At 44.2% G+C, this 20,606-nt stretch overlaps 3 protein-coding genes across 4 annotated transcripts in view; 1 reads left to right on the top strand and 2 right to left on the bottom strand.

Moving 5' to 3' along the window:
* The window catches only part of dnm1a (dynamin 1a), a gene marked incomplete at both ends in the record, with an annotated part of 38,307 nt that extends 33,348 nt beyond the window's left edge, over positions 1–4,959 (bottom strand). Inside the window, 1 exon segment of the mRNA XM_080509860.1 lies at positions 4,799–4,959. Within this exon segment, the coding sequence (XP_080365986.1) occupies positions 4,799–4,959 (161 nt within the window).
* A 968-nt stretch (positions 4,960–5,927) lies between these two features.
* On the top strand, positions 5,928–16,964 carry ciz1a (cdkn1a interacting zinc finger protein 1a). 2 transcript variants are annotated; one of them, XM_080509756.1, is made up of 16 exons: positions 5,928–6,061; positions 6,484–6,778; positions 8,235–8,362; positions 8,936–9,150; positions 9,248–9,365; positions 10,246–10,333; positions 10,478–10,545; positions 10,639–10,724; positions 11,360–11,548; positions 12,401–12,516; positions 13,425–13,518; positions 14,087–14,191; positions 14,285–14,407; positions 14,502–14,580; positions 14,673–14,794; positions 15,028–16,964. In XM_080509756.1, exons 2-16 carry the CDS (start codon positions 6,594–6,596, stop codon positions 15,772–15,774), a joined length of 2,463 nt encoding a protein of 820 aa, XP_080365882.1. In that variant the 5' UTR covers positions 5,928–6,061; positions 6,484–6,593; the 3' UTR covers positions 15,775–16,964. The 2 variants fall into 2 exon arrangements, with proteins under 2 accessions (XP_080365882.1, XP_080365881.1); XM_080509755.1 differs by having other exon boundaries at positions 8,936–9,156.
* Positions 16,965–18,490: 1,526 nt separating this feature from the next.
* bbln (bublin coiled coil protein) lies at positions 18,491–20,469 on the bottom strand. Its single transcript, XM_080510032.1, has 2 exons — positions 20,172–20,469; positions 18,491–19,191 (listed from the first exon to the last, which is right to left on the bottom strand). Exons 1-2 carry the CDS (start codon positions 20,248–20,250, stop codon positions 18,899–18,901), a joined length of 372 nt encoding a protein of 123 aa, XP_080366158.1. The 5' UTR covers positions 20,251–20,469; the 3' UTR covers positions 18,491–18,898.
* Between the last annotated feature and the right edge of the window lie 137 nt (positions 20,470–20,606).

The raw sequence follows: 20,606 nt of genomic DNA, 5'->3' as shown, positions 1-20,606 counted from the left end.
AACGTCCCAAAATCTGATCGGTCGGTTCTCGGATGACGACAAATCATCCCTGAAGATTTCATGCAATTTGAGTGATTAGTTTTTGCGAAATGTTGGTGAAATACATACAAATAAATAAATAAATAAATACATGCAAGAGAAAAACATAACCTCCCCGGCCATCTTTGTTGACCAGTCAACTTTGTTGGTTGCCCAACTTTCATTGGCGAGGGTTGAGAAAGCTAATAAGAGAAGAAAATCGATAAACAAAATCCGTAAAAATAAAAATAAAAGGCACATTTGTTTCTTTAGCAGCATATATATATATATATATATATATATAACTGCAGGAGAATAAACATGTGTGAAATCAGTCTATGGTTGAGTTGAGTGGTTTGGGGAGGAGCTGTCCGTGGTGCTGAAATGAGCAAAAACCCGTATATTGTTCTTTATTTCTCCATTTTTTTTTTAAACAATTCTGACTTTGAAAATTTGCCGTGAAAAAATATGTATATGTAACAACAATATGATGGAAGGTGTAAACGTTTTGATAATACCAAATGGTACAAAGTGCTCCACAAAATAAAATTCGCTTTTAATTAGAAACGCTGTGTGTTTGTATACTGTTATGGTTAGGTTGGGTTTTTTTTGACAAAGTCATTTGTAGACTGGGAGTGATTATACAAGGTTACTTGCTGCATAAAGAGTGAATAATAAATAAATAATACATTTCATTTAAAAACAAAATAAAAAAATCTCAAAATGCTACAAGCACAAGGTAAAAAAGCAACCATGCAAACACTCAAAATTACATAATTAAGAGTCATTAAAGTGAGTTAAAAGCCTCTTTTATTATTATTATTATTATTATTATTATTATTATTATTGCGCCTTGAGGCCTGCACCTTCCACTTTGTTGTACTGCAACAACACTAAATATCCGTCCTCGTCATTTGAATCCCCTCAACTCAGTTTCGTAGGAATCCAAATGTCAACCGACAATTGAACTGAGCCCAAAAGGCGACGTAAATGTTCGTTAAATCAAACGGAAACTGGTTTCAAGCCAGGTTATTTGGGATCCGTTGCCACTTCACAAGCGCTTTCACTGCAACTCGCCGTGATAACGAGACTCCTGGGAATCCAGAGCAGCCGCAGATCGGGAAGCAGCTGATTGGAGGCGGAGGTCAAACACCGATCGGCCAAAAACATTACGACCACGTGGGGAACAGCGTGTGGGTTTTGCCGACTTATTCACAACAAGTCGGCTGCGGGAGTCGACCTATTCTAGTTTATTTGCTGTCTAAATATTTTTTTGCACATATTGATTTATTTATTTCTACAGTTGTATTTCGCTCCTCGGTTTATTGTACGTTGCTAAAATGCTTTATCGCAGGGCGCTCCGTGTTTTTCAGTATATCTCTGTACACACGCCTCTTCTTTTAAATCAGGACTTAAAACATTCTTACTTTCACAGGCTTTTGAATAAACAATGGATTTTACTTACCTTATTGAATTTATCTTAATCAATCTTTTACCTTGTTTGTTCTACTTGTTATGCTTGTATGCTTTCATTTCTTTCAAGCTTTGATGTATTTCTTTTATTAAGGTATTTCTTATGCCTTTGTAAAGCACTCTGAATTACCCTGTGTTTGAATGGTGCTCTATAAATAAATTTGCCTTGCCTTGCCTTGCCTAGGGTATATTGTGTACTTTGCTTCTTTTTTTTTTTTTTTTACCTTTTTTGCTGCTGTAACGAGTAAATGTCCATATTGTGGGATGAATAAACCGTAAATGATAAATCGACGAGATGTAAACTACAATATATAGGATGTAAAATATAAGATATAAGAAGATACAATGTCTCTCAGTTTGTCTTCGACGGGGACGTTGAGGTTTCGTTGCTCACTGATCTGCCACTGAAACTCTATTTTGGAATTCGCCGGAAAAACAAAAGGAGAAATCAACGAAGCCGTAAACACGGCGTGTCGTACGAGCGTCTGCTGCGTCGGGCTGATAACACGAACACAAAAGGAGGAAGAGGAGGAGGAGGATGATGAGGGATGGTGTGAAGAACCTTCAAGCCCCGCCCCCCTCTCTCATGCGGGCGAAGCGGCGTGATCAGGCGGTTGCCATGGTTACTACGCCCGCAGCTCACCGGGGCTGTTTCAACACGACGAACTACTTTTGTAAAAAGTCAAAAACTCAGTTTTCCTCTGGCGACATTAAGCTCAATTCAGCTGCACAAAACTCATACTTTCATAGTGATCAAAGTCCTTTGTGTTCCGCTTCCTTTCATCTTGAGCTGCGAATGTTTGCCCTCCAGCTTTATTGCAAGTAGGTATAACTGATATGAAAACTTTGATCGATGCTGATAACCGATATTTATCAATATCAGTGTCTCAATATTGGAAAAAAAAAATCTCACTTTGAAAAAATATCTCAGATAATCACATTTTGTAGAAACCAAAAAAGGAAGAAAAAATAGCAGTGAATTTTAACAATATTTTTAAAAATTATAATAAAAATTATTTTTTTTTTTTTAAATAAAATTTTTTTTTGAAAAAAACATTTATAAAATTATTTATTTAAAAAAAAATGATATTGTTTTTTATTTTAGTTTTTTTGTTTGTGTTTTGCACTACTGATCTTGTCTCACATTGCGCTCTATGTAAAGCTGGAAAAGAAAAAAGGTAAATAAAAAGTAAAAAAATAATAATAATAATTTGAACTATATTTCTCCGGTTATTTCCATTTAATTTTTTTATATATAAATTACCGTTTCATATTCATGAAATATACCAATTTGAGAAAATCCAGTGTCATCTCTTGACAAATCTCCTCACACCTCAACTTTTTTTTAAACAAACTTTACTTTGAAGTCACACTAATATTCATATCCTGTCACTTTTTTATTCACCGGGCCGACGCCGATTATATGACGACCGATAACTCGTACCTAACCCTCGGTATCGGTACAATGTGAGAGAAACGTCGATAATTCTTTAAATAATTTGGGATAAAACCTTAATAAATAAACAGTTTTAAAGAAAAGATGAGTGCAATTTCAATATTATGTCAGTTTTAAACAATGTGTCCTGATTAATGCAGCTGAACGTCAACAAAAAAACACTTATTTCATCTAAAGATCTCAATTCACCTCCTTGGTCGCAGAATACAGTTAATTCTCCTAAAAACTGTGTCCTTGCAGCTGAAAATCCAGCAAAATGAAGTGAAAATTAGTGTTTTTCAGGTGCTAAAATCTCTTTAAAAGGTGTCAAATCCTGTGTGCATCCATATTCATGTGCAAAAAGCCTAAACTCAGCTGAAGCTCCCTTTCACTGCTGCACCGTTTCAATATTTTCACTTCCTGTGACCTTTATTTTTACTTCTTTCAGTAAAATACACGGTTCTGATTCACTTTCATTATGAAAAACACAAAAAAAATATCAGGTCTTGGGGCTCTCCATCAATTGTTTTCTCAAAAATAAAAAAACACAAAAATACATAAAACACTGCAGGTTGTGCATAAGAACTCCATTGATTTTCCCATTTAAGTGACGTTCTGGGAAGGTTTTGCGTCGTTGCGTGCGGCACAGATTTCACCCGACATGTAAACAGTGGCTTTGCCTCGCCTCTCTGCGGGTTAAGTTGAGGATTAGTCGCCATGTGGTGAACTATATTAGACCTGGACGGGGCCGGCGGGTCAGTCCGGAACCTGGGCTCCTGGTCTCGGGGGACATAAAGGATATTTGTCGGCCTTGGGGTTTCGGCGTGCGGAGCTGAGAGCTCGGCCCGGAGGGGGGAGAAATCCTGCCGAATCACACACACACATATATATATATATGTATATAATATGACGGGGGGGGGGGGGGGATACCCAGGAATGAAGTGAGACACGTAAGCTTACGGCGTTTATAAAAGCGCTGGTGGACAGATGGATGAGCTGAGCTGGGAGGGCTCAAAGCTCAGGTGGACGCCGGCTCGGTCCCTCCCTGCAAGGTCATGCTGCTGCAGCAGAACAGATCACTGTTCCTCACACACACACACACACACACACACCCCTCCTACACTTTGTTTTCTACCATCATCCTCATCAGCTGTGGCTGTAGGAGTGTGAAGAGAGAAACTGTTCACGCATGGAAAACAAAACAAAAAAACAAAAAAAACACTAAAACCTCATTTTGCATTTTGCAGGAGACTAATTAAGAGATTAAACAAGGTATTAAATAAGTCCTGTGGTTCAACAAAATGGTAGCCTGGTGGCACAGAAACATCACGTCTGCATGTAACTGTAGCCGACAGGAAGTCAACAACACCCCCTCACTCCCCCTCACCCTTCACCCCCCAGCCTCCCCACGAGCCTGCAGGTCCCTTATAGACGCAGAAATCAGCACTTTGTCAGCAGCAGCGACCACATCTGTCCGCACGCACGCACACGCACACGCACACACACACACACACACTTGAGTGTGGAGAGGAGTTATCTGAGGTGAACCCGAATGCGTCGTGCAGCAGATAAACTTCTCGGGGGATTTGTCGTCCAGGCCTCAACCGAATAATCTGCCCGCCCCGGTGGCGGCGCGTGCGGGAGAGAGGAGCGGAGCGGAGCGGAGCGGCGGACACGTTTTTACGCACAGAAAGTGTTTGGATTTGGTGTAATTGAGAGGGAGGGAGGGGGAGGAGGAGGAGGAGGAGGGGAGGTGTGAAAGCTTTGCACCGTGATGTTGCACCGACAGCATCCATCCGCCCTGCAGTACCCCCCCCCCCCCCTATCCACCCCCCCCCTCCCTCCACCCCCCGGGCCGTTAAAGCCACTTACTTGCCCACGAAGTTCTCCAGCACGGAGCTCTTCCCGGCGCTCTGGCCGCCCACCACGGCGATCTGCGGCAGGTCCAGGTTCGCGTTCTGCCCGATGGAGGAGAAGGCGTCCTGCATGCGGTTCACCAGAGGAATCAGGTCCTCCATTCCCCGGTTCCCCATGATGACACTGACGATCTGCCTCCCCGGCTTGGAGCAGAGACGGTTTGGCTGGGTTTGGTTTGGTTGTTTTTAAAAATAATAAATAAATATAGATCTATATATATAATCGTTGCGCCTCTCGGTTGCGGTGCGTCCCTCCTCCGCTCGCCTCCCCGTCGGTCCGGCTCGCCCCTCGGCTGATTTCACCTCATGGACGGATCCTCCCCGGTGGATCAGATCACCCGATAGGAGAGACTCTCCTCCACCGGCAGGCAGGCAGCTCTCTCCTCTCAGCTGGAGGAGGAGGAGGAGGAGGAGGAGGAGGGGGAGGAGGAGGGGGAATCTATTCTTAGGAGATCCCTGCAGTTAAGCACAAAGCGCCGCTAGGTGGTGACACTGCCTGAAAACCATTTAGATTAGAAGAATAGAATAGAATACAATAGAATTAATAAAGAAAAAATCATTTTGAAATGTATTAATCCGCAGGTGCAGCCAAAACATGACAGCCAGGTATAAATGTTTTCCTGCATTCATCTGTCGTTTAAAAATAATTTATACATATAAGAATAGAATAGAATAGAATAGAATATCAATAAGACAGAACAAAAAATGAAATGCGTAAAATGAAATATATACAAGGCTAAACAGTAATAAATATAAGTTGCAGGGTTTCTGTCCAGCCAATAATGCAATAATACCCAATGACATAATACATGCAAATAGTGATAATTTCGGTTTGTGTCAATGTAATAAACCAACAATAACTTTCCAATAGTGTTATAAGATATTTTATCCATTATGATAATATAATATAATATAATATAATATAATATAATATAATATAATATAATATAATATAATATAATATAATATAATATAATATAATATAATATAATATAATATAATATAATATGATGACACAGACGCCACTTCTCCGGTCGGCCACCCGGGGGCGCCAGGCTCCGCAGGCTGCACTGCTTCGGGTTTCTTCGGCTTTATGCGTGTTGCGCCGCTGCGGTGACACCGATTATTTACCTCCGTGCAATGATCGCTCTCGGAAAATAATCCATTGTTATTGTTGTCGTCGCATCTTCGGATAGCAACCAAGTGACGGATAAATAAGGTAAGATATTTGTTTTTTAGAACACACACTGAAACGCTCTTAGCATTGATTATCCGTGCGTTAGCCGAGAGGCTAGGCTAACCCGTCGGTGTTCGGTCATTCAGCGGCGGCTAACGTTAGCCTCTTAGCAGGTGTAGCAACGACCCAGCCACCTAAATCTGTTGCATGTCGGTCTGTTTTCGTAACAACGGCGGGATACGGAACGTCTCGCGCCGAAACTCGCGGCGTCCCTATCCGGCCGAGGCGGGACGTGGACTCGCGCACAACCGGCGCGGGAGTGTTGTTAGCTCGCGTGCTAGCGGGAGCTAAGTGTTGTCATGGAGCAGGAACCTGTTTGCCTGAGCTGCTGCGCACCATCCAGCCGCTTCCGCGGCCGCGTTTCTAACCCCCACTGTCCTTTCTCCTCTATGCCATCGACGCAGGCGCCACGTGCAGTCGGACCGTACCGGTGTGAGGTGCAACGGCACCGGGGTCGTTGTGTGTGTGTGTGGGGGGTGGCGGGTTGGTGGTGGTCGGTTAGCTCGGACCCGTGATGTTCAACCCACACATCCACCACCACCAGCAGCACCACCAGCAGCAGCAGCAGCAGCAGCAGTTCCACCAGCACCTCCGGCAGCTCCAGCAGCTCTTCCAGCAGCAGCAGCCTCCGCCTCCTCCCCCGCCGCAGCCGCAGCCGCCCCCGGGCCACCATGTCCCGCATCACCACCAGACGCCCCGGTAAGAGCGCGCACTCGAGGCCCGGGGATCGAGGCCGGGCCCTCCGGACGCCCGCTCGCATTTCGCAGGAATCGCTATATGGTGGCATTCTCAACTCTCGCTTTTCATTTAAAAGTCTTAACAAATTCATATCTTTGGATAAAACTGGATATTTGCGGGGGGGTTTTGGGACCTGGGCATCATAAGGCCCGGGGGCCCTATTTGTGGCCCTTTGGTTCAGGGTGTCACTGGGAAACTCCGGTTACACCGCGACGTAAAAACTAGTAAAAGTAAAAACACAACACTTTCATTGAGCATTGGCTCTGTTTACACAACAAATGGCGCCCGGAGACACAGGAAGCTGCTTCCAAAAGCGGAACTTTTTGACAACGCTCCGACTTTTATGTAAACATTCGGAGCGTTGAGTTCATATTCTGCTGGAACTTGGTAGTTTTATAGTTATTCTAGTCCCGGAATGACAAACTAATACCGTCACCTGTCCGTGTACTTCCATTGTTATTGTTTATAATGTAGTATTCTCTGCTTCTTGACAAAAACAAACAACGGCACCCACCAGTGGTCCAACATGGTAACTGCACCATTATTTTTTTTTAGCGATTCTGTCATTTCTGCGTAAACTGGTTCCTTTTTCAAAACTGCATCTGCTCCAATGCAGTATTATCTAGTTATCTTTGTCATTATTTCATTTCAAAATCATGAAAATGTGTTTATTATTTGTTACTATACAATTGTTTGCTCTACGGCGTCTGGCACCGTGGCCTGCAGAGTAAACAAAATTTTATTTTTTTTAAATGATGCTGAGCAACATTAGCTGATAAAAAATTGTCACACAAATAAATAAAATGTTATCAATATCAGGGCTGCAGGGTGTTTCGTTATTCGTCTGTGATCAATTATTTCCGTGCCAATTGAAAAAGACAGAATCTGACATTTGAATAAAAAAAACGATCAATTGCAATCTACAAAATAAAAGTGCTATCCACTAAAAAAAAAAGTTTTAATGGAATTAAATACTTTAGACCATCTCTGGTCTGGAGTATAAACTCTTTTATTATAATTATCATTATAATCAGCATCTTTTTATGTTTTTCTCTGATAAACTCTCAGTTCACCTGATTAATATTCATGTTGAAGAAATAAACTTGCTCTTAATATTGGATTATTCAATAATTAGTGGCTGTCAATCTTTTTTCAAAGCAATTCAGTGAGAAATTGATCCCTGTTTAGACATTTTTAAGCTAGAAATTGTGGGGAAATGTGCGGTTTTGTTCAGTACAATGCATTTTAGCATATATTCTCACATGTAAATGGTGTTTTAGAATCATGTTAAAGGATTAAAATATCCTTTAAATGACAATCTGCTGTGTGGAATGTCGAAGGTGTTTTCATCAGGTGAATTTCCCATTTTAACAGGTTCTTTTGTAGAAACTCACGTTTGTTTGCCTCCCTTCCTCAGAGCGCTGCCCGTCCCCCCCCAGACCGCCCCTCCGCCCAGGATGGTCAACCTGTGTCAGGCCACCCAGACCACCATCATCGCCCCCAACCCCATGCTGCAGGGCGCCATACTGATGCAGCAGATGCAGGGTATCGTTGGAATCACAGCTTTTATTTTGTTTGTTTGTTGTTGGGTTTTTTTTTTACCACGTAACACAAAGTAGTCACCTCAACCTCCTCCCTGCTCCCAGACGTCGTCGGGTCTGGTCTCGTGTCGCCATGGTAACGGTAAACAGAATCGAAACGGATAGGTTTAGTACACACAGACTCGCTGGTTGCCGTAGAAACGCAGCGCCGTGGCGGCGAGTTCAGGCCCCCGTTTTACACACCGGAACATAACGGAAAGTTTGTCGCTTTTAAAGCGTCACGTTCCCAAAACGTGGGGCTGCGGCCCCCTGCTGGTCGACGCTGGTATTGCAGGGAGGCTAACGACAGAGTTTTTCGTATTTTGACACGGATAAATTCCGTCATTCTTTATTTATCTGAGACATTTTAAATCCAGCTTGCTGCCGGTTTTCCATTGCGCGGCGTTTAAGTTCAGCTTTGCTCCGACTGGCGTGATATTTAAAGACTTGGGTGATCCACAGAATATTTGTTTATGTTTTTGTTTGTTTGTTTTTTGATTAATGTTTTTAAAGCGTGTGATGTCCGCCTTCCCTCCAGGTAACATGCGGAGCTTCGGGATGGCCGGTCAGCAGTTCAGGCAGTTCTTCGCCGCGGGGGCCCGCTCCTCGCTGCTCGGCCCGGTGCCCATGGGCATGGCCATGAAGTCCCCCATGATGGGCTTCCCGGCCGCCCGGCCCTACCACCCGCACGCCCGCTACTACAACAACGCCCCCTCCGCGGCGCCCTCCGCCTCTTCTTCTTCCTCCAGCTCAGTAAATGTGAATCGTCGTAATGAGAAAAACTCTTTTTTTTTTTTTTTTTTTTAATGAAATTGCATCAGTTTAAACTCCCGTCTTCTGTCGCCTGCAGGACTCTGCAGCTCGCCAGCCCGACCGGAAGAGGGACAGCGATCAGCTGGCAGCAGGCAGTACCAGCGAACAGCCAGCGGGGGCGGCAGCGAACAGCGCCGACGCGTCGGACAAGACAGGTAGAGCCAACCGACGAAATATGAATAACGGAGCTTTCTTCACCTCCTTCTACTCGCACGTCGACACTGATTCACCTCAAATTGTTTTCTTATTATTGTATTTAAAAAAAAAAAAGTTTACATTAGAAGGGGGGTGCATGAAAATAAAGAAGAGACATAAATAAATAAAAATAAAATTCTATAGATTTATTCCAGGTGTTATGTTCTCCGCTAAAATTGGCATAAAAATAGGCTTTAGATCGATATTACTGATCCTCTACAGCAGTGTTTTTCAACCTTTTCTGAGCCAAGACACACTTTTTTGTTTGGAAAAATCTGGAGTCACACCACCACCACCCGGAAATGTTGAAATGTTAAACTCTGTAGCCTCTATTAACAATATAAAGTCATTCTCATCAAAGTTTTATCAACAGGAATCAAGTAAATCCAGAAAGCAAGGACTTTTTTTTAATAGTGCCTCCCTCAGTGTGAAACCTGGACCTGATGGATGAAGAGCTGAGATCCTGGTTCACATTCTTCCTTTTCAAAAACTTCTCCATCACTGTCACTGACACAGTACTTTGATACAAGATGGTAGCAGGAGGTGGAGATTAACCACACTGACGTCTGTCACTTTACATTTCACCGGCAAAGTTCTGTGCTGCCCTCTAGTGGTGAAGAGTATTTATACATGATTACTCTGCAACACACTGTCGGCTGTGAGAGCAAATGATTTTATTTAGAAAAAAATGTGAACTTGGATAATTTCCCACGGCTCACCTGACGAGATCTGGAGGAAACACCAGTGTGGTTGAAAAACACTGCTTTACAGAACCGACTGTTTGGTTTTGTGAAATCATCGCCTTGTGGTGAATTCCAGCTCTCCTCTGTCTGCCTGTAGATGGCGCCGTGGCGGGAGAGGACGTCCCCATTGAGATCCCAGACGAGGACCAAGATGGACCAGCAGTGAAGAAGCAGAGGACAGACGGGTGAGGGGCCGCCGGTGTTTCGGATTAGCTGGTCCCCCAGTTAACTGGTTCCCCATGCTTCCTCCAGCGTTCCCCTGCAAAAAAACCCCAACCTGTATCCAGGATCGTCCTAACAAAGACGTTGTTTCGTCCTCTGTCTCTCAGGGAGGTTCAGTCCAACGTGGACGCAGACGGCGAGACGACCGGCGCCGCCGCCATCGTCCAGTCTGAAGGTAAAAGTCGCCGATGCTCCAAAGTGGAAACAGAAACAAAAGATGGTTTCTGAGGTCCGGAGCCGAGTGTGGATGAACTCTTGTGTGTCTCAGACTTTCTTCTGGAGGACGGAGGCGTCGCCGCGGTAACGGATGACCACGACGACGGCGGGACGGCGGAAGAGACGAGAGCCGACGAGGTGATGAGGAGGATCTCTGTGTTCCAGGCTTTGCTTCCTTTTCGCCATAATAACCTTTGGATTTAAACCTTAAAGTTTTTCTCTGTCCGAGTATTTATATATTTATATATTGTATTTTCACGAAACCAAACAATTCCTGTGGGAAAATTACTGCAATTTGAACGTAAAGCCAATTTTTATGAAACCTTCTTGTGCAAAATACAGTGAAATGTCCCCCAAAAACATGTCTAAATGTTGATTTTAAATAGAAATCTTTGATTATTTTTTGTAAATGTTGATGATTTGATTGATTGTTTAGTGGGCGGGGCCTGTTGTGTCTCATAGGCTTTGTGTTTCACGCCCATTTTAAAGCCTCCATTCAGTCTGTGCAGTGTGTTAATTGTGATATTAAACTGCATTTTCGTCATTGTGAGACCTGGAAAAGCCTATATTTTGAAGGTTATTTCATTTTCTAGTGTTTCTCTAAGAAGCCACCTGTCTGGATTAGATTAAAACAAAGAAAAAGTCAGTATTATTGTTAATATTTAGAGTTATTGGCAACGGTTCTTGCATCAATGAGGCATGTTTCTTCATACAGGCCGGTGGTTCAGTGGTCTTAATGTTATGGCTGATGGTTGTGAATGCACACCGTGCAGATCTCCTCCGTCAGGCTGGGCGACGACGACGACCCGCAGACGGCGGTGGTGGCGGTGGCGGTGCTCCCCGCCGACGAGTCTCCCCTGGCGTCGCCGGAGAACCAGGACGAGGACGGCGGCGGCGGCGGCGGCGAGGACGCCAACAAGTTCTACTGCTACCTCTGCAGCATCACCTGCCACAACCAGCATGTAGGTCCAGACGCCAGAACACCTGGTGGGCGGAGTCACTGACCCTACTGCTGGATGACCCAACACCCTCTCTCTCTCTCTCTCTCTCTCTCTCTCTCTCTCTCTCTCTGTCTGTCTGTCTCTCTCTCTCTGTCTCTATCTGTCTCTCTCTCGCTCTCTCTCTCTTTCTCTCTTCCTCTGTCTCTCTCTCTCTCTCTGTCTCTCTCTCCCTCTCTCTCTCTCTCTCTCTCTCTCTCTCTCTATCTGTCTGTCTCTCTGTCTCTATCTGTCTCTCTCTCGCTCTCTCTCTCTCTCTCTGTCTCTCTCTCCCTCTCTCTCTGTCTCTCTCCCTCTCTCTCTCTGTCTCTGTCTCTCTCTCTCTCTGTCTCTGTCTCTCTCTCTATCTTTATTTCTGTCTGTCTATCTCTCTCTCTCTGCCTGTCTGTCTGTCTCTCTCTCTCCCTCTCTGTCTCTCTCTCTTTCTCTGTGTCTCTCTCTCCCTCTCTCTGTCTCTCTATCCGTCTCTCTCTCCCTCTCTCTGTCTCTCTCTCTTTCTCTGTCTCTATCTCTCTCCCTCTCTCTGTCTCTCTCTATCTTTCTCTGTCTCTATCTCTATCTGTCTCTCTCTGTGTCTCTCTCTATCTGTCTCTCCCTCTCTATTTCTGTCTCTCTGTCTCTCTCGCTCTGTATTTCTCTCTGTCTCTATCTCTCTCTGTCGCTCTGTCTCTATCTCTCTTTCTCTGTATTTCTGTCTGTCTATCTATATGTCTCTCTCTCTCTGTCTCTGTCTGTTTCTCTCTCCCTCCCTCCCTCCCTCCCTCCCTCTCTCTCTCTCTCTCTCTCTCTCTCCCTCCCTCTCTCCCTCGTTCACAGAACTTCAGGAGTCACATGAACAGCGTTTCCCACCAGCAGAGGATGATGGAGATTCAGCACATGAGCAACGCCTGCCTGGTGACTCTTCTTCCTCGGGTGCAGGAATCTCTGCAGGGGTGAGTTCAGAAGCTGTTTGTTCCCTGAAGGCCGTTCACACGACAACGTTTCAAGTGAAAACGCCTCGTTTTTAGTTGCTTTTTCACTTTGCATTCAGATGTTTGTAAAACCACGTCCGTTTCCATGGAAACGCTGAATGCGGAAGCCGCCGCCGTCGTTATCGTTCGTCTACGCACAGTATCAACGTTTTCGCCGTCTTATAATGGAGTCGGGCCTATTTCAAAAAGTTGCGTTTTCCTTCGTTTCCACAGAGACGGCATCAGGATATTTAAATAAAAATAAATACATTTAATTTCCATGGAAATGCAACATTTCAGAGAAAAAAAAAATTAAGTTGCATTTCGCTTTGTTGCCATGGGAACAGTCGAACGCTTTCAAAAAGTTGCGTTTTCCTTCGTTTCCACAGAGACGGTGTCAGAATATTTTTTTTTTATTAATTCATTCTTCACTTTCCCTCGTTACCATGAAGACAGAGTTGTAGAGTTTTTTTTTTAAGTTGAATATCCCTTTGTTGCCGTGGAAACAGTCAGAAAGTTTTCAAAAAAGTTTGCCTTTGCTTCGACAGACAAAATAAGTCTTTTAACGTTCATTAGGTAGGAACGGTTTCAAAAAGTTCAGCTTTACTTCGTTTCCATGACGATGGAAACATTTTCATTGCATTTCTATAGAGTCGGAAAGTTTTCAAATAATTCCTTGTTCCTCCGAAGAGTCGAGAGTGTTTTCAAATAAGTTGCGTTTACCTTCTTGCCACACTGTTGCATTCTTCAGTGACTCCCGATCACTGTCGCCATGGAAACAAAACACCCCCCAAAAACAACCCAGACGTCTTGGCTCCGGCGTCGTCGTGTGAACGAGCTGCTCGGGGAAAACACCTCTGAGCAAAAACGTTGTGTTTCCTTTCCCGCAGAGAGAAGAAGTCCGAGTCGAAGCGCTTGTGTCCGACGTGTCACACACATTTCAGCGGCAGCGCGGCGGCTCACCGCCGCACCATGGAGCACAAAGTAACCTGCCCTACGCCGCATGGAGACTTTGAAGGGGCTCATATTGTGCAAAATCCACTTTCTAAAAGTTTTCCAGCAGTAAGACTCGTCCCCAGACCTGGAACGACGCCCCAGAGGTGGAGAAAGTCTCTCCTCTCTCTCTCTGGCTTGTCCCAGGTTTTAAAAAAATGTGTTGCTCCAAGCAGCCAATCAGAAATCAAACCCTATATGATGTCATCGGGGGTTCAGCCAATCACAATCCATGTAGGCTCCTCCCCCCCCTTGACTCCTCCCACAATCAGGCTGCTCTGCTCTGGCACATGGCGCCACGAGAGGAAGTACTTCCTCCTCTCTTCCCATAGATGGGCGGAGCCAGTCCAGCTCACACAGACACAGCAGATTCTGAATGCAGCTCCGTATGATCCGATATTCTAATGGAGGAGAAAAATCAATTGACTTTGAATTCGAGGTTTCTGGATCAACGAGACCAAGTGGAAGAGTTTGGAAAGCTGCATAATATGACTCCTTCAAAATAAAATGATGGTAGTGATGATAAAAGGGAAAGTCGTGACTGTTCCTGTGTGTTCAGCTCGCCAGCAGCACCAACATCTCCTCCTGCGCCGTCTGCAAGAAGCACCTGAAGACGCCTCAGGCCTTCCTGGAGCATCTGCAGTCGCAGGAACACAAGCGGAAGGTACAAGGAAGACATTTTATTTTGGCGTAGACGTACTTGTGTGCGTATGTATATGTATATATATATATATATATATGTTTTTTGTTTCTCCAGCTGCAGGAAAAAGGATGCGAGGCCTTGAGCAAGCTGGCCGATCTGGACACTGAGGGCTTCTCTCCGGAGGAGGACGAGGCAGGAAGTGACGCCGAGGGCGACGGCGGTCAGGGAGGCAGACGGGTAAAAGCTCCGCTTTAATACCGCTTTTAAAAAAAGTTTTTTTTTTTTAATCTCACAACGTGCTTTAGTTAAGTTCTCTTTCCCGTCAACGCAGGAGGTCTGGTCGTCCCTCAAAGAGGTGACTCTGGACGACATGGCGAGCGACGAGCAGCACGACCCCGACACCGCCTACGGTCCGTCCTTTTAACCCCACCTCCACCCTCACCTCCACCCCCGCTCCTATGAGGTGATGCTTAACGGTCTTTTGTCCCCCCCTCCCCCGCAGGCTCCAGTTTTTTAGTCCCGGTCGCGGGTTTCATCTGCGGCCTCTGCGACAAGTTCTACCACTTCGAGTCGTCGGCTCTGCAAACCCACTGCAAGTCCCTGCAGCACTTCGAGAACCTCAAGGTGGGCTTTTATTTTGGTTTTTTTTTTTTCATCTCCAAAAATGTTCAAGGAATAACAAAAACAACCAAAGTCGGACTTTATTGCAAAATTTCTCAGCGTCACAAAGCGTATCAACGTTTCCTTTGATCTCTGGTTTCTTCAAAGAGTTTTATCCGACCGTCGTCGCGTTCGCTAGCGTCTCAAAGTCGAAGCGTCGCCGTTGAGGAACGTTGTTGTTTCTTGGTGTTTCTCAGAGGCACCGGGCGCTGGTGGGACAGAAGGACGACGACGCCGCCGCGTCTCCGGAAGCGTCCGCCGACTGTCTGGCGGAGTCGCTCGCCGACGACACGGCCGCCGACGACATGGCCGCCGACGACACGGCTTTGGATGACACGGCCGCCGACGACATGGCCGCCGATGCCACGGCTGTGGATGACACGGCCGCCGAAGACATGGCCGCGGACGCCACGGCTTTGGATGACACGGCCGCCGCCGACGCGGCTTTGGATGACACGGCCGCCGAAGACATGGCCGCGGACGCCACGGCTTTGGATGACACGGCTGCTGACGACATGGCCGCCGACGCCACGGCCGCTGACGACACGGACGCCGACGCCCTGGAGGCTAGCGACACCCTCGACCCGCTGGAGACGTTAACCCAAGAGGAAGAGCAGGAGGAGGAGAAGGAGGAGGAGGATGCGCCGCCCTCGCAGGACGACACCTACCGGGACTTGAGCCTCCTGGAGGAGGTGGAGGAGATGTTCAGCCGGGAGGCTCCGGCCCGCGGCGAGCAGGTGCCCTTCCTGGAGGATCTGGCCGAGGAGCCGGAGGACGAGTCGGAGTCCGCCGCCGCCGCCGCCGCCGCCACCGCCGTCCTCGAAGACGAGGAGGAGGAAGAGAAGGAGGCGGCACCCCCCGCCGCCACCGGGAAACGAAGCGCCGCCGGGAAGGCCAAAGCGGCGCCGAAACGCAGGTCGGGACGGGCGGCGAACAGACGCTGAGCGGCGCGTGACGGCTAACCGCGGTTAGCACCCACACCCCACGCCCACGGGACAGGAAGTGAGCGTGTGGAAGAGCAGCTTCATGGTACAACACAACAACAACAACAGCAAAAATAGATACCCCAGAGACCCAAGACGACACACGGAACCGCCTCGTTTCAACGGCGGGAAACCGGAACGGAGGCCCCCTGCTGGGGAGTCGCCGCCGCTACGCAGAGGAAGCTGGTTGATTCTGGGGGAAATATTTCAAACATCGACTCCCTGATGGTCATTTCAACCCCTGACCACACACACACACACACACACACACACACACACACACACACCGTTTCTTAATATTATATTAGCCAGTGGCGGTAAACAGCACCACCTAATGGACAATAACCAGAATTCCAATCCGACGAACAAACAAGCTTCAGTAAAACTCTCAGCTCCTTGACAGCCGTTTTTTTTGTTTGTTTTTTAAACAAATCATTGTAAACTTCTACTTCTTGACGCTAAAACTCTATGAAATATGTGAATCTGTCACTATTTTCGAAGACGACGTGATGATTTTCACCTTTATTTCACTCCTGGATTTATTTAAAATGTGCCTCGGATTAGTAAACTTTTTCTTTTCTTTTCTTTTCTTCCTCACGTTTGATCATTTCCTCCAGACGTCCACCAGGAGAGTCGATTGTTAATAAATAATTAAATAAATAATTGTCATAATTTTTAAAAAACTTGGGCGTAAAAGTGGAAACGTCCTCCTAACCAGGTAGCTGATGATTTTTTTTTTTTTAAGCGAGCTGAGATGTAGATTATAATCAAGCAGATTGTTTTTTTTTTTTTTTTTTTGTTTTTAGTTTTTAGTTTTTTTTTTTAAAGGAAGTGCAAGAGTGGTGTTGACAAATGCTGCATTTTGAATCTGACCGTACCTCCATCCCGGGCATTTTTGTTTTCAGTTTTATTATTATTATTATTATTATTATTATTATTTCTTGACATTGTTGTGGTTTGTTTGAGGTCGTCAGTCGCTAAACTTCTCCCATCTGCAATAAGGAAGTTGTTTTGTGTGCGAGTGTGAGATTAGGAGTTGTGGGGGAGAAAAAAAAATCTAAATTTAACAACAAAACCCTGTTTCACAGCCACGTGAGATGTTTTTTTGTTTTGTTTTGTTTTTAATAATAAAGAAGTGCGGACCCCCTCGATTTACGTCTCATCTATCGATTCTAAAGACTTTTTAGACTTTTTACAGTCTTGCGAGTTTTTTTTTTTTTTTGCGACACTTTGTGTGAAATTCACCGGGCGAATATAGAAGCAAAAGTCCGTTTCAAAACATTTCCCACCGACCAGACTTCTCCTAAGAAACTCCTCGTCCTCCGCGTGGGAGAGCTATTTTAAAGGCGTCGCCATGGCGACGGCCTCTCCGGCGAGAGAGAGAAGGTGGATAATTTCCGACAAAACGTTTTCTTATTGTATTTTTTTAATTCAGCTTCTGACACCGAGACGAACAAACGGGCGACGTTTTTCTAACTGCTGAAGGTTTTAATGTATTTTTGGATGTTTTTTTTTTTTTTTTTGTTCTTTTTTCTCGGATTGGGAGTCATCTTAATTTATATTAAAATGTCTGACAATTCCCCGGCTGAGTGGGTTTTTTTGGTTTGTTTTGTTCGCATTTCAACTTCCCTATAAGAAAGAAATGAGAAAAGTATGGAGTTAATAAAGCAGAAGAACAAGTGCGTGTTATTTTTAGGTGATTTTAAATACTCCGGTGCTCGATAAGTCTAATCGGCGGATGAGTGCAGCTTATCCACTGGACTGGATCTGATTCTCGCGGTGCGTTCAGGACGCCTGGGAAATCTCAAACCTCTATCATGTGACCTTTTTTTAAATTTGAGTTAATTTTGTGAATTTTTTGGCCTTTTTATGTACGTTGGATTAATCTAGAACCTGTGTGGAAATGAGAAATTGTTCACTATTTACAGGAGGATTTCTTTAGATTGGGAATTTACAAAGTCGAACTCGGAAATTCCCAGAAGGAAAAAAAAAAAGTAAATATTTTGTAATGTGTGTTGGTGCTCCATCACAGACAGATTTCATTAGTTTATCCAGCATAGTTACAAAAAAAATTGAGGAAATATGCATTTATGAATAGCTGGGAAGTGGGAAACATCCCATTTCCTGAATGCATCTGTACACATTCAAACTGGGAACTTCCCAGTGGGAAAGCGAGACTTATTATCCGTTCCTGTCATGTGATTCATATAAACTAGGAAATGGGAATTTCCTAAAGTAGTAATTATCCCACTTCCCAGCTGCATGAACGACTAATAAATCCAGACAATGAACTCCAACTGGGAAGTGGGACTTTCCCAACTGGTAACTGTCACAATTCCAAGGTATATAAATGGGCAATAATTCTGGATATGAAAGAGTGGATGAATAATATCGACTTCATGTCGGTTCTACAGACTGTGGAGAGTTCCCCAACTGGGAAGTGGGATTTTCCCCAACTGGTAATTACACAAATTCCCACCTGTATAAATGGATAATCAATCCAGAGATGTAGAAATGTGAAATGGTTAAATAATAAGACTTTATAGCAGATCATCACACTGTCCGGTAGAGTTGTTACGTGAATGAACCCCCAACTGGGAAGTGGGAACTTCCCAGACTGGTAATTCTCCAAATTCTCAGCTGCGTTGATGGAAAATAACTCCAGAGGACGTTGAAATTGAGGAACAATATAGATTTTATTCCAGAGATTTAAAATCGGCGTTCTTCATATTATCCGGAGGTGAATGAACTCGAAATGGGAAATGGGAATTTCCCAGAACACACCATTCTGCATATTTAATAACATATTTGACTCAATATAGTGCTATATTTATATATATATATATATATTTCTGTATATTTCCAGAAAGGAAGAAATATATATATTTTTACGTCACAACACATTTGTCGGAATGAAACTCTTGAGGATGTCGGGTGTTGAGGAAAAAGTTGCTTGAGGTCAATAAATAGGTTCCAGTTCAGTGTTGGAAGAGGTGGAGAGGAGCATCATCATCATCATCATCATCATCATCGTCGTGGTCGAAACGCCATTTAGAAATCTTTCCCTCCCGGGTTTCCCGCTGAACTACGCGCTGGCCTCGCTCCTCTGTGAGCCCCCGTCCTCCTTCAGGTCCTCATTCCCGGCCTGCGACGACGAGGACGAGTCCCCGGCTCCACCTTCCTCCCCCTCCTCCTCCTCTTCCCCCTCCTCCGCCTCCTCCGCCTCCCTCTGCTGCAGCTGAGCCCGGAACTCCAGGCGCGCCTGGCGGTTGGACTCCATCAGGTCGTGCAGTTTCCCGTTCAGCGCGTCGTTCTTCTCCTCCAGGTCGTCCAGGTAGGAGTTGATCTGGTCCAGCATGGAGTTGATGGCCACGTATTCTGAGGAAGACGGAGCAGCGGTCAGGAGGCGTCGGGGGGGGGGGGGGGGAGAGAAAAAAAAGCTTTTCTCTGTGGCTCCGCTTTTACATCGACACTCAAAACACGTTTACCTGCACAGGAAATCCATCAAACAACCGATTTTGCTCTGATTATATTATCTTTATATGGACAAAGTGTGTTTTATTTACTTGTGTGGGTGTGTAAAGGTGCATATATCATGTCGTTGATATTCTTACTGTATGCATTTTATTAAATAAAAGTAGAAATATTTATAATACGAAGCTCTTTAAATAAGATGAGTGTCAAATATTGGACAAGAGGTACGATTACATGTGTTTTACTTCATCCTACTCGTAAGTAAATTAGATATAGGAAGTATGTTTTTGTTTACAAGTATGTGTGTAGGTATGTATAGTCAAATATAAATTTATTTTGTGCAAATTTATTTATTTATATCAGCAGTAAGGTTTAAAAAGACACGCACACACACACACATATATATATATATATAAGTACACATACACTGAATTGTTGCAGGCCTGAAATGAAAAAAAGTACAAGATAAATAAAATAAATACCTATTTATTATGCTTTCTTTAATCACTGAATTGTATAAAGAAATTTGCTTTGCCTATTTAAAAAGAGTCTCATCAAGTTTACCATGTTTTTTTTAACTTTACAATCTGAGAAATGTTCTTTGATTTATTTTTAAAACAATATATATAAATAGATAAATAAAATAATGAGTGCAAGGACGAATATTCTATATTTTAATTGGTATAATAGCTTTTTTTTTTAAAGAAGTTAAATACTATAAATACATTTCAAATGAACAAAATATGACTTACAATGGAGTTTTTTCCATAATAAAATCAACTGTCGCTAAACACACCAGAACGTCTGCAAATCAGTTTATTCACACTTTCACTTTATATAAACTTTTATTCTGAAATCTACAAATTGATTGAACGAACTCTCACCTTCTCCTTCAAACTCGTCCTCGTCGTCGATGATTCCATCGTCAATACAAATGTTCGGATCTCCGTTTGGTCCCGACATTTAAAAAATTAAAATAAAAAAAATCTAATTTAATTAATCCTAAAAAAAAAAAAAAAAAAAAAAAGAAAATCACCTTCAAGAGTTAAAAACTAAATTAAAAACGTTGTTTACGTTACAAACCAGCAAGTTAGCTTAAATTGCTAAACAGCGTCAAAGAGTGAATGTTGATATTCAGCAGAATTAACAATCGCCTCCCTTGAAAAGCAAAGCTTTGTTGATATTTTCTATGTTTTTAATTGAAGGTTTGTCTGTTCGCTCGACGCTCCTGCAAGGTTTATCTTCTGACCGGAAGTGGGCGGAGTCACGTCGAAATGATGACGTCTCACTCTGTCTTGTATTTTACTAAACATCCCGTT

The sequence above is a fragment of the Blennius ocellaris genome, assembly GCF_963422515.1.
Source record: "Blennius ocellaris genome assembly, chromosome: 15".
Taxonomy (NCBI): Eukaryota; Metazoa; Chordata; class Actinopteri; order Blenniiformes; family Blenniidae; genus Blennius; species Blennius ocellaris.
The sequence above is the reverse complement of the archived record's forward strand: the minus strand, read 5'-3'. Positions and strand labels throughout refer to the sequence as shown.